At 50.2% G+C, this 12463-nt stretch overlaps 1 protein-coding gene across 1 annotated transcript; it reads right to left on the reverse strand.

Moving 5' to 3' along the window:
- Window positions 1-1008: 1008 nt before the first annotated feature.
- On the reverse strand, window positions 1009-9555 carry MMP7 (matrix metallopeptidase 7). The gene is made up of 6 exons (XM_032844079.1): window positions 9393-9555; window positions 6217-6443; window positions 5988-6136; window positions 4682-4810; window positions 2830-2991; window positions 1009-1314 (listed from the first exon to the last, which is right to left on the reverse strand). The coding sequence occupies exons 1-6, from the start codon at window positions 9498-9500 to the stop codon at window positions 1286-1288; spliced, it is 804 nt and encodes a 267-aa protein (XP_032699970.1). The 5' UTR covers window positions 9501-9555; the 3' UTR covers window positions 1009-1285.
- Window positions 9556-12463: the final 2908 nt, after the last annotated feature.

Consider the following 12463-nt stretch of genomic DNA (forward strand, 5'->3'; position numbering starts at 1 on the left):
TGTTTGTCAGTTTCACAGACTTTAAAAAAATTCCAGATTGTAATTTAATGTTTAATCTAGAAGGTTATTTTTCTAAAATTAAGACTTTATTTTTTAGGGAAGTTTTAAGTTCACAGTGAAACTGAAACAGTGAAACCGAAAGGGGAAGGTACAGACGTTTTCCACAGACACCCCCCCCAATCCTTCATGCGCAGAACCTCCTCCCTTCTTATCGGCATTCCCACCGCAGCGTGCCTGATGCCGTCCCACAGCACGTTAGGTTCCATTCACTTTTCTTTGACCCTTTTTCCTTTCTCCCTGAGCTTTGGTAATTTCCACTGCCTCATGTTCAAGCTCACTGATTCCTTCTACCCAACGTGCTTCTCCACAGAAACGCATTAGCGAGTCTCTCGGGGCAGAAAGAGCCGTGTGGACGTCAGGAAAATGGGTTTCTGGGAGAAGTGAGGAGGAATGGGGTGTAGATGTGGGGATAGGAGTGTGGGGCTGGGGCAGGCGGGCAGCCAGTGACAAATCCGTGGCGCTGGGGCAGGGGAGGAGTGGAGGGAGGCGGGTAATGCCGTTGCCTTGGAGCAACGTGCAATGCCACTGCTGAGCAGGTCTTCAGCAGGGCCTTGTGGGACGAGCTGGGAGACAGTGAAAGACAGCAGGGTGGGACTGACGTCTGGGCTGGCCCTGGGCCAAGGACGGGGAACCCAGTGTGGCCGGGTCAGGGAGATGCAGTGACATCAGGCCCGGACTCAGCCACAAGTGTGGGAATGTAAAATCTTGGGAATTCACATGCCTGTTGCGGGAAGAACCGGGCTTCCCAGAAGACTCGGAGGAAAGCCTGGGCCCGGAGGAAAAGGGGAACTTGGGCACCTTCGGGCTGTGCCGAAGGAGAGAGCTCGCTCCTTGCCCGCCCCGGGACAGGATGGGTGCAGCTAAAGACCCAAAACGACGTGGAGGTCTTCGTTCGTTTGTCTGGACTTGGACTTCACTGCACGGCATGTCCTCTCTGACACAGACCCAGTCCTTCCCGATAGAAATCCTTCTGCGTAGAGTAAAAACTTTATTTATCTGTGTATTTAACATTTATTCCCACTGACCAAGTGCAAGCTCTTGAGGAAAGTCATGGAGGAAGGAGGCTCTCGTGCTTTTCCCCAGGAGAGCGAGGCGGGTGGGAACTAGCCGGGACGCGGGGAGGGACGAACGAGGGGCCCAGCGGAGCTCGGGGACCGTGTGCGTTCGCTCCGGCTGGGGAGCAGCCACGGGACCACGGAATGAACGTCCACTCTTCCCCACGTTCCTAGTTCTTCCTCGAATTGCTATTCTCTCCTGTTGAGAGAGAAAACACGGACGCCCGACATGGGCGACAACACACAAAAACCATCCCGAGACGCTGAAAGCAGAGGACGTGTCGCAGGCGGTACGGTCTGTCGTCCCCGGAGCCCGCTTTCCTGCGCTGGACCAGCGGCTCTGAAGCCCACTGCGGCGGGGAGGGCGGCGCTGGGCGGAGCGCGGCCGGGCCAGGCGTCTTGAATAGCAGCCGCGCCCCCCTGGGTAAGGTGGGCGTCCGGCTCTCGCAACTGGAGCTCACCCACCAGCTCGACAAGGGGACCAGCGACTCCCTGGGCTGTCCCGTATGTGAGCGGGACTCGTGAAAGGCCGGGCGCACGCCGTGCGAGACGCACTGTAGCTATTATTTGTATGATTCTGGAAAGAACACCCGTGAGGTGAATCATACTCTTTGGAATGTGTATTTTCCGCTCATACCACTCCTGCGGTGCATGTCCTCACTAGATTTAAAAGCTTTTGATTACCTCTTGCTTCCCTTTGTCCAGAACTTACCCCTTTCCCAGTTTGACTGGGGAGCCCTGTGGGCTGATGCCCAAGAATTTGATGCCTTGGTCTATCTGCTTCCTGTGAAATCTAGTCAGTCCCTTTTGGGGTCCCTTTCTCACTTTCTTAGGGTTCTGGGACAGTGACACAGGCCACAGGGGATCCCACGAGGGCTGCGGATTCATGGGAGGAGTGGCACTGTTTTCTGTTCTGTTGGTGATAACTTTGTCGACAATTGTCAGTGTTTCATCAACTCCTGGGCAACAGAGGCAGTTCGAGTCACAACCTGAAGGCACGGGTATGTGGTATTCTCCAGGAAGGGTTCACTATTCTGCGAGGGCTCAGCCCGCGGTCAGGAAAGAGGATACAATCTAGGGAGCTCGCGGTTAACTGGACTGGCGGGTACGATTACCACCCCCTGCGCCCAAAATACAGCAGATGCTGTTTCTTGATCTTGTTTTCCCATCGCTTCCTTTTCTGGGAATTGTCTTGGGGGACTATTTAATGTTCTGGGAACACAGTTTAGGAAATACCATTGATGGTAAGTTCTAGGTTGGACTGGTCTCCTAAATCCATTTATTCTAGGAATGATCGTCTCCTGAGGGCACGGCCCTGCCGTTCGGAAGCGCCTCACGGCTCTCGTTATCATTCAGACCCTGGGGCAGCTGGGAGGAAGGCGCTCTGTCCCTCAGCCCATCGCCCCAGGGGGACACTCCCGAAGGCATCTGTACTGAGCCCGAAAGAACAGCGAGTGGCAGATCGGGGACCAAAAATACCTCCGTCGCATCCTTTACCTGATTTCACCCAAGGATACTGTATTACCGGAGATGTAAACCAACAATGTATAAAACAGCCTGGGGCTGTTTTCAGGAGCTAAGGTCTCGAGTTTCTCCCCTCAATGGGCTTTTAGATGTAAGTTCGGACAGGCTTTTCCAAGCGGGTACCCATTTCCCAGCCCTTCCTGTTGAGGCATGCCCGCCCGGAGGAGGGAGGTGAAATCGTAAATATTACCGTATAACTTCTGGATTCCTTCGATGTCATCCGGTGAAAGTCTGAAATTCTTGGACTCTCCGACTCTGTAGGTTGGATACATGACGGCATTGGGATCAGACGAGTGACCGAGGCCCAAAGAATGGCCAAGTTCGTGGGTCGCGGTGACCAGGAAGTTAACTCCTGCAACCCAAGAGTGACACGCAGGAACCGTGAAAGCAGCCCCGTGAACAACGTCACACGTGACACGCGAGGGAAAACGAGACAACCGCGGGAACGCACACCTCTTCAGAGCCTTTGCCGTTCACCTCCTTGAGTCTAGGCCCCACGAGTGGAGGGCTGAGAAGGAGCCTCAAAGCCTAGTGCTTTGGTCTCATCGCCCCGTCTGCTTTTACAAAAACGTGCTGTTTTTCTAAGGTCATTCCCCCAGACAGCCGTCTTCTGGAGTGGAAAGCAGAGGCTTCAGAGGCATTAGGGACCCAGGCTCAAGGCCCAGCTCTGCTGCTTACTAGCCTGATACTTGGGACACACGACCTGACCTCCCGAGTCTTGGTTCCTCGTGTTAATCAGAGATAATCGCTCCCACTGTGTAGGTCTGCCGTATTCCCGAGAGCTTCCCAGTATCTGGAAAGTAATGGCTATTCACCGACAGTGACTTTGAGCATGAGGAGAGAGACAATCGGCCTTGAGGAAGCCAGGACAGCAAGGCAGGGTCTCCTGGCAACGCCAGGTTTGGTTTCTGATTGATTGAATCATCTTCCCTCAGATTCACAGACGGGCTGTGCTAGGAAGGCCGAAGGCAAAAGCCTGGGAGTTAGCAGGGTGGCCAGAGCTCTGACAGTGGGCAGACACCAGAGACCCTCTGTGAGCCCACCCGGAGAGGGAAGAAAGCGGAACCAGCAGGACACGCAGGATGTGGGAGCGAGCCCTGGTCACCACCTCACAAGGCTCGGAGCTGACAGCAGACAATGCGGTGGTGGTGACTTCCCAGGACCAGACACTCCTACGGATCTCTGGCTCCGGGGCAGGGAGCAGCCACATTATCTTATCTAATTACCTGACTGTTAGAACCTCCTCCACTTAGCGGTATTTAGACCAGAGCTTTCTTCTGTTAGTTTTCGGGGGATTCTGTAATCTCCCACTTTGTAGGGTGACAAAGATGGTGCCTGGCTTCCTTTTGAACAACAGAGAATGTCCTGAGACTTGTGCACAATTCTTAAATATCATAGTCTCTGCTCCTCCTCCTCTTCCAATAAAAAATCTGACTTTTGGGAACTGGAAAGACCTCTGATTGATCGCATGACCATGCGATCCCAAGGCTGTAAAGCACTGTGCGCACATTATGTCATTCACTTCCCACCACAATCCCAGGAGGAGGGAATGACGGTCCCACTTCATAGACGGAAACCGGCTCAGAGAAGTCATCACTTGACCAAAGACACAGGGCGAGTGGCTGGTGTTGCCACGGCTGGTTGACCCCAGTGTGGTTTGAGCCCACAACCACCTTCCATCCTCTGTCTACACAGCACGGTGAGCTCGTGGAATGAAATAACGCGATTAGATGCACACTGTCATTGGCAGTTAACTATGGGTCAGTAATTACCGTTAATGAAAGCAATTAGCGAATTCACACTGGTCTAGGGGTTTGGATCTCTGACAACACCGTGCAGGGTGGTGATGGGTGCTGAGGAGGGCACACGTTGTGCTGAGCACTGGGTGTTACACGCAACTAGCGCATCCTTGAACACTGCGTCAGAAACGAATTATGTACTATACAGTGCCTAACTGAACATAATAAAAAGAAATAAAATAAAATCTTAAAAAAAAAAAAAAGAAACCACCACGGTGTGGCAGAAGAGGGTGGGCACTGTACCTATCCTGCTGCCATCCGTCCAGCGCTCGTCCTCGTCAAAGTGCGCGTCCCCTCCCAGCCCCGGCCCGGGCGCAAAGGCGTGGGCCAGGGTGTTTCCCGGTCCGTCAAACGGGTAGTAGTCCCCGTGAGCTGAAAGAGAACGGGGGTCGCCCTTCGTGAGCCAGCCCACCTCTGGCTGTTTACCTTGTGCTTTAGGAACTACAGCGGCTACGACGCTCAGCCCAGCGCCGGGGCGGGGTCCGTGCGCGATGCTGGTCACAGGCAGGTTTTCGTTCACAAAACCACAGCTCAGCCCTGCCCACCCCACAGACCCAAGGCTTCCTGCCTGCGGGAGCGCAAACGCGGACAGTGTCTGGGAGGACCAGGCGCAGACGGTCCCAGTGAGTCCCGTTAGTGCTTTCCTCGTGATGCAGACGCTTGTCTGAATCGGACCCGGCAGGATCCGTCTGAATCCAACAGATTCCATCCATTTCCGCACGGACACGGGCTGCCGGGATCAGGGCTTTCTGGGATACGTCCTGGGGCGTTGTCAGTATTGTGGGCGAAGTTCACGGTCAGCTGAGTTCGCAGCCCCTGGGCAGTCCGACAGTACAGACCCCAAAGAACACTTTTCTTTAAACGTGCACCTAAAAAGCTAGCAGTTAGCAGCGGCGTGTGTGGATTGTAGCTCCTTAAATCCCATGATCCGAATGCTCTCAGTTTCTCCTTTCTTACCCCCTTGAGGGTGTTGGCAACGGGCCATCGGGGAGAACCCTGAGGGCTTTCGGAAGCTGTAACCCACGTCTTGGTTTAATGAGGGTGTTAGTCATATTTTAACTGTTCTGTAAATGCAAGTATGTACATATGTATACGTCTACCAGGATTCACGCTACACACAGGGTCAGCAAAGCTTCTCTGTAAAGGACCAGATAATAATTTAGGATTTAGCAGCTCAGCAGTATCTGTCACGATCCCTCAACTCTCCCACGGTAGCCCCAAAGCAGTCGTTGATAACGGGTCGATGAAGGACCATCCCTGTGTTCTGGTAAATATTTATCCACAGAATGCGAACCTGCCCACCAAAAAAAAAAAAAGAGGATAGAAATTCATGCACAGAAATAGATGGCGGGCCAGGTTTGGCTCACAGGCCATCATTTGGCATCTCTGCTACCAACAGTGGCTCCACGTTAATAAACCACAAGAAGTGAAGGGATGTACACATGTCACTATACATCCCCTACATCCTGTGTGGAGCACAGAGGAAGGTCCTGAGCAGGGGAACGTGCTCCCAGGAACACGCAGGGCCGCCCGCGGCGACCTTCCTTACCTCCTCTTGCAAAGCCAATCATGATGTCTGCCGTCCCCGCTAACACTCTCCGGAAGGCCAGCGGGATCTCCCTGCTCCACAAGGCCAAAGCCTTTGCCACGAGCTGATTGACGGTGACCCGCGGCAGATCTCGTGTGTACGATATGACCCTGACAGGGAACGAGAGGACAGCGTTTGGCCTCAGGAGGAGGGCCGGGCTGTCTGCAGCGGCGATACCCGGGGTGCGCACCTGTAGGTGACGACTTGGGAATTCCACTTTGGCTGGGTTGGGAAGAGGGAGTAGTCGGCGACGTCGGGGACCCCACACCTGGGCTTCTGCATTATTTCCACCAGGCGGGGGGTCAGGACCCCTGTCACGGGCAGGCGGAAAAACGTCTGCATCCGCTTGAGTCTGGCTTCGATGCTGTCGGCCTCCCTCGTTTCTGAGTTGGACGGATAAAACCTCCTGAGATAGTCCTGTTGGGGAGAGGGGGATGGTCTGTCACCTTTATTGTCTTCCTTTTAGATCACAGAAGCCTGTGCGTCTTTCCTCAGATCCCTGCGGACTCGAGCCGGGGTGTGAAGGTGGTTGTGTAGCCATGAGGGAAACAGTGTGCATCAGTGGGAGAAAATTCAGTATGGATAAGGACGCATCAGCATTCCATCTCATGAGCCAAACGGTCCCTCTATTTCCCTTTTATCCCATTCGTGTTTTTTTTTTTTTTATAAGGTTTTTCTTATTTTAAAGAGTTTATTTGAGAGAGTGAGAGCGCACAAGCAGGAGGAGAGGCAGAGGGAGAGGGACAAGCAGACTCCCCGCTGATCAGAGAGCCCAAAGCAGGACTCGATTCCAGAACCCAGAGATCATGACCTGAGCGGCAGGTCAACGCTTAACCCACTGAGTCCCCCAGAGGCCCATCTCCTGGTAAATGTTTCGCAGAGAAACGCACGGTACACTTCATAAAGCACAGACTTGCTTGTAACAGCCAAATGGGAAGGGCACCGGGTGAACCCCAAGGATGCAGCCTGCCCGGAGGCCACCGGAACCCAGCCACCTCCAAGATCCGCCAGAGGTCTCGCCTCGCTGAGGTGAACAGGTCTGAGGATTCTAGTCTCAGAAAAGGATACTATGAAATTATTTCATTTACTGTGCATATTCTCCAGGCGAAGACAGCAGAGCTCACGGGGCTGAATGATGTGCCCAGGGCCACATATGAGCTTAGCCTCAGAGCTGGCCCGAGTCCCCTCACTGCCGGTCCCCCGGGCTGCAGGACACAGCAGGTCTCCCTGGGACACCCCACGTGCCCCTGGATCCTTGGCACTTTCTTAAAGGAGAAAGTTGCGAGGTCACCCCGAGAGGAACTGTATTTGAACTCGTTCTCTTTCCAAAGCCCGTTTCATGGGAACGCTGGAGAGGGCCGTAGAATGCATGATGGTGTTGTTGAGCACGAGTGCTGTGCGCTAGGCGGTAAGGTTACTTGTCCTTGAAACTCTCGGAAATGTGACCTTTGTCCTATTGGTCTCTCTTCAGGGTCCCAGGGATTGTGTTTTCTTCAACACAACATTGTTCATCCATACAATTAAGGATCAATCTGTTATTTGAAAACAAGTCATTTTATCTCTTCCTGAGCTCCAGGCTTTACAAAGATGCTCTTTTGGAAGAAATTTTTTTACATTCTTTTTTTTTTTTTTTTAACTATTTTTTTTTAAGATTTTATTTATTTATTTGACAGAGAGAGATCACAAGTAGACAGAGAGGCAGGCAGAGAGAGAGAGAGAGAGAGGGAAGCAGGCTCCCTGCCAAGCAGAGAGCCTGATGCGGGACTTGATCCCAGGACCCTGAGATCACGACCTGAGCCGAAGGCAGCGGCTTAACCCACTGAGCCACCCAGGCGCCCATTTTTTTACATTCTTGATGTAAATTCTCCTGCCTCTGTTAAACCCAGCTAACGTTCCCTGGTTTATTGGCAACATGCGCAGGAAGTAACGGGACTCAGCGCGCTTGCAAATGTGCCCCCTTTGGAGAACCCATTAGATTGGACTTTATGAAATTGCTGTTTTGTAGGTTTAAAAAAATCAAATATCAGTAATTCCATATGGTTCAATCTAACAGATTACTGGGACTTTTTCAAAGTCCGAGTTAATTGAAATAAAAGCAGACTTTTCTTATGCTTAAAGCTTAAGTTTTTGAACAACAGTTAGGAGTCAACAGCCCATTATTTTACCAAATATTCATTACTTATACTTATTAGGTTGCTTATTAAGAAGTCTATTGGAAAGACCATGGCTTTTGAACCAGAAAAACTTGTCCTTGACTCCTATCACTATCATCATCAAGTATGTGACTCAACATAACTTTGGCATCTTTCTCCTGGGATAGGGCTGAAGTTTCCATGACATAAGATATGTTGAAGTACTTTAAGTCTATGATTTTCACATGCATAGAAGTTGGCACTGTCACCTCCTTATTCAGGAGAAGAATCCCGTGAGCTGTGAATCGCATAGTATCACTGTCCCCATTGGGCAAAATCAGAACTTCACACCTGCCCATGGTCCCCACCGGCTGGGCACAGGCCCCCAGGAACCTCTACGTGTTTTCTGATTTCAAGCCTCTCCATTACCAGGAGTCCCCACCTCAATGGCAACACGCAGCTCTCTGTGAAAAGAATCTCAAGTCATGATAAATAACAACATTAACAACCTCCGTTTGTTGAGCAGGAACCCTGCTTTGGCTTCCGAGTAAGTCCCCACAGCATCCCATGTCATCTCCAACTTCCAGTCGGAACACGGACGCTCAGAGGGGGTGAGATCACCCCCACATTTGTCTATATAGCGAAGGCAGGAGGAGCTGCGACGCAAACCCAGTCTGGGCAGGCTCTGAAGTTGCTCTGGTTTCCTTTTTTGTTGTTGTTGGTTTTTAAAAGATTTTATTTGTTTATTTGTCAGAGCGCGAGCGAGCGAGAGAGAGTGCAGTCCGGGGGAAATGGCAGGGGAGAGGGAGAAGCGGACTCACCGCTAGCTAGTGAGGAGCCTGATGCCAGACTCAATCCCAGGACCCCAGGATCATGCCCTGAGGGCAGACGCTTAACAACGGAGCCACCAAGGCGACCCCCCCACTTTTTTTTAAGAGAGAGAGAGAGAATGTGTGCAGTTGTGCGCAGAAGGAGAGAGAGAATATCAAGCCGACTTCCCATGGAGCATGGAGCCTGATGCCGGGCTGGATCTCATGACCCTGAGATCATGATCGGAGCTAAAACCAAGAGTCAGTCACTTAACTGACGGAGCCCCCCCATCAGCCTGCTCAGAACAGCTGCTTGATTAAACATGCATATGGTCAGAAAAACTACCCACATTGAAAATCACACTTCCTCATGCTGATGGTGAGACGGGGAGCCCCCACCCCAGGGGAGCGGGCCAGGGACGTACCTGAGCCTGTCTCCACTGTGGCTCACTCATGCCCCCAGCCTCCCGGGGGAGCGGTGAGGCCAGCCCGCTGTGCAGCAGACACAGGGCGCACAGCACGGTCAGCCGCATGGCTGCTGTCCCCGATGTCTCCTCTGGACGGATGGCAGATCGGCTGAGTCCCGCCGGATGCTGGGGACATTTATATAGCTTCTCAGCCCTGTGTGTGGAAACAGGTGACTCACTGGACTGTTTTCTTTCTTTTTAATGTCTACAGAACCTTGGAAGTGAGTGTTATTTTTCATTAACGGCAACAAGGAAGTTTTATGCCCTTACTGGCAGGAAGCACACAAGGTATTTGCCTCTCAAGGTATTTTTTGTTTTCCCACCCTGTTTGCTGTATAAATTTAACTCATTTTATTTGCCGGAATCAAACTGCTACTCAGACAGTCCTTTGCAATTTAAAATTTGGGGAAATCATTATTTGGGACTTCTTGTACCATGTGTCTTAAAGGAATTTTTTAATGCATGAAAAAGCGCCTAAGACACACAAATAATCAAATAATTACAAAGCATTCTGTAATAGTCTCCAAAGTCAGGATTTGAGTCCAAATCCTTTATTGTTATCAAAGGTGAAGCTGAAGCTGAGACGACAGATCCACTTCTTTCCCAGATGTCCCAGCTCGGTGACAGTGGCCCGACTCCCCACCCAGAGCCGCCTGTCCAGTGTGCCTTCATGTAATGCATTTCCCGGGAGAGTCCCACGGCTTCGAACTGTATTACATCATGGGAAACACGCCAGATAAGCTGCAGCTAAAAAATTTACTTATTCAAATATATCCTAAATCATCTGGAGGTTGGGTGTCGTGACTTAGCAAAAGTCAGTCTTCTAGATCAAGAAATTAAATCGGCTCTTTATGTAGATGCCGTAATTCTGTATCATCATGGTTCAGCCCTGCTTGAGAACCTCCTATCTCCGGTCAGCATTGGAAGGTAACAGGGGTTCAGTGCAGGCTTATAGAGGAAATGAATACTTCAAGATTTGGATCAGCTAATGCAGGTTTTATGAGGTTTTTCTGTGATCTTTGCATTGAATTAAAGTTCAAAGGCATTAACTAGATATTATATTTTCTGTTTCTGTTAATTTTAGTAGTTCAAAGACTGTCAGATACTACAAATTTTTTTTTTTTAATTTTAAAGATTTTATTTATTTATTTATTTGACAGACTGAGATCACAAGTAGGCAGAGAGGCAGGCAAAGAGAGAGAGGGGGAAGTAGGCTGCTGAGCAGAGAGCCTGATGCAGGGGCTTGATCCCAGGACCCCAAGATCATGACCTGGGCCGAAGGCAGAGGCTTAACCCATTGAGCCACTCAGGTGCCCCTAGAAATATTTTGAATAAATTTGGGTTACTGTCTTGGTTAGTCACTTCTGGAGAGCAAGAAAGAAATCTTTTCTTGTCTTGCTCCTCTGAAGTGTAATTAGTGAGAAATGAGTGAACAGGACCAAGTCCCGTCCCCGCCTGTAGAAGCTTACGCTCTAGGATGGGGGTACAGGGACCCCCTGTACAATGGGAAACTGCCTGTAGTAGGTAACACTACCAAGGACGGGAACAGCTAATCCTTCCCATGGGAACTGAGGAACGATCCTGTAGACGCTGACATTTTAACTGGATGTGAGAGGGCAACTAGGCATTCCCCCGGGTTGGCATGACAGGAAAACGCTTGGGAAGGGAAGAACCCATGACAAAGAGCAAGCCGCTGGTGTTGCTGGGATGTGAGTGGCTGGGGAAGGAGTTTGGAATCAGGCTGTGAGGAGCCAGTCTTGTCTGCTAGGGGCTTCTGACTTTATCCTAAACAGTGTCAAGGAATGTTTCAAAGGAACAAAGTAGCGTTATCAGGTTTGTCATGTTGTAAGCAAAGGGTGGCGGTTGCTGTCAAAAAGGAAAATCATGGTTTTTTACGGTCGTGGAATATGCATACTGCCACATTTACCATTTCCACCATAGTAACTGCGCAGGTTGGGCGCATCAGGTCCGTTCACAATCCTGAGCAGCCTTCACCCGTATCTATTTCCAGAACTTTTAAAATCATCATCAGAAACTTTATACCCATGACATGGGAACTCTTCCCTCCCTGTCTTCCCAGCCCTGGTAATCTCAGTTCTGCGTCCTGCCTCTACGAGCGTACCTCCTCTGCGCATGTGAGTGTATTCATGTCGCAGTCGTCCTTCCATGAATGGATTGTGTCATTTAGCAAAGTGTCCTCAAGTTTGATCCCTGTTGTAGCAGGAATCAGAGCTTCCTTCCTTCTTTTTTTTTTTTTTAAGATTTTTCTTTATTTATTTGAGAGAGAGAAAGAGAGAGTGAGAGAGAGCATGAGGGGAGAAGGTCAGAGGGAGAAGCAGACTCCCTGTGGAGCTGGGAGCCTGACGCGGGACTTGATCCCGGGACTCAAGGATCGTGACCTGGGCCGAAGGCAGTCGCTTAACCAACTGAGCCACCCAGGTGCCTAGAGCTTCCTTCTTTCCTTACGGCTGAATAATATTCCATTGTATGAATGTATCACATTTTATTTATCTATTTATCTGTCAACATCTTGGGTTGTTTCCACTGCCTAGCTATTGTGAACAGTTGTGCAATGGTTCTCAGAGTACAAATGTCTGTTCGAGTCCCTGTTTTTCACCAGTTTGCGCAGACACTTAGGAGTGGAATTGCTGGGCCATGTAACAATTCTACTCTAAGTAGACTGAGTTCTTGGGAGCCACCAAATTGTTTTCTATAGAGAGAGCATCATTTGACATTCTTGCCAGTAACATAGGAGGATTTCAATTTCTCCTCAGCCTCATCAAAATTCGTTATTTCCCATGTGTAAAACTTTTCTTCATTACAACCATGAAGTGGTGTCTCATAATGGTTTTGATATGTATTTCCGATGACCAGTGAATGATGTCGAATGTTTGTTGTCCATTTGTAAATCTTCCTTAGAGGAATATCTAGTCAAGCTTTTTGACTGTATTTTTAATTGGACTGTCTTTTTGTTGTTGAGTTGTAGGAGTTCTTTACATAGTGTGGCTTTTAAACCCTTAATAAATATA

This window comes from Lontra canadensis, unplaced genomic scaffold, assembly GCF_010015895.1.
Source record: "Lontra canadensis isolate GAN:19392208 unplaced genomic scaffold, GSC_riverotter_1.0 scaffold147, whole genome shotgun sequence".
Taxonomy (NCBI): domain Eukaryota; kingdom Metazoa; phylum Chordata; class Mammalia; order Carnivora; family Mustelidae; genus Lontra; species Lontra canadensis.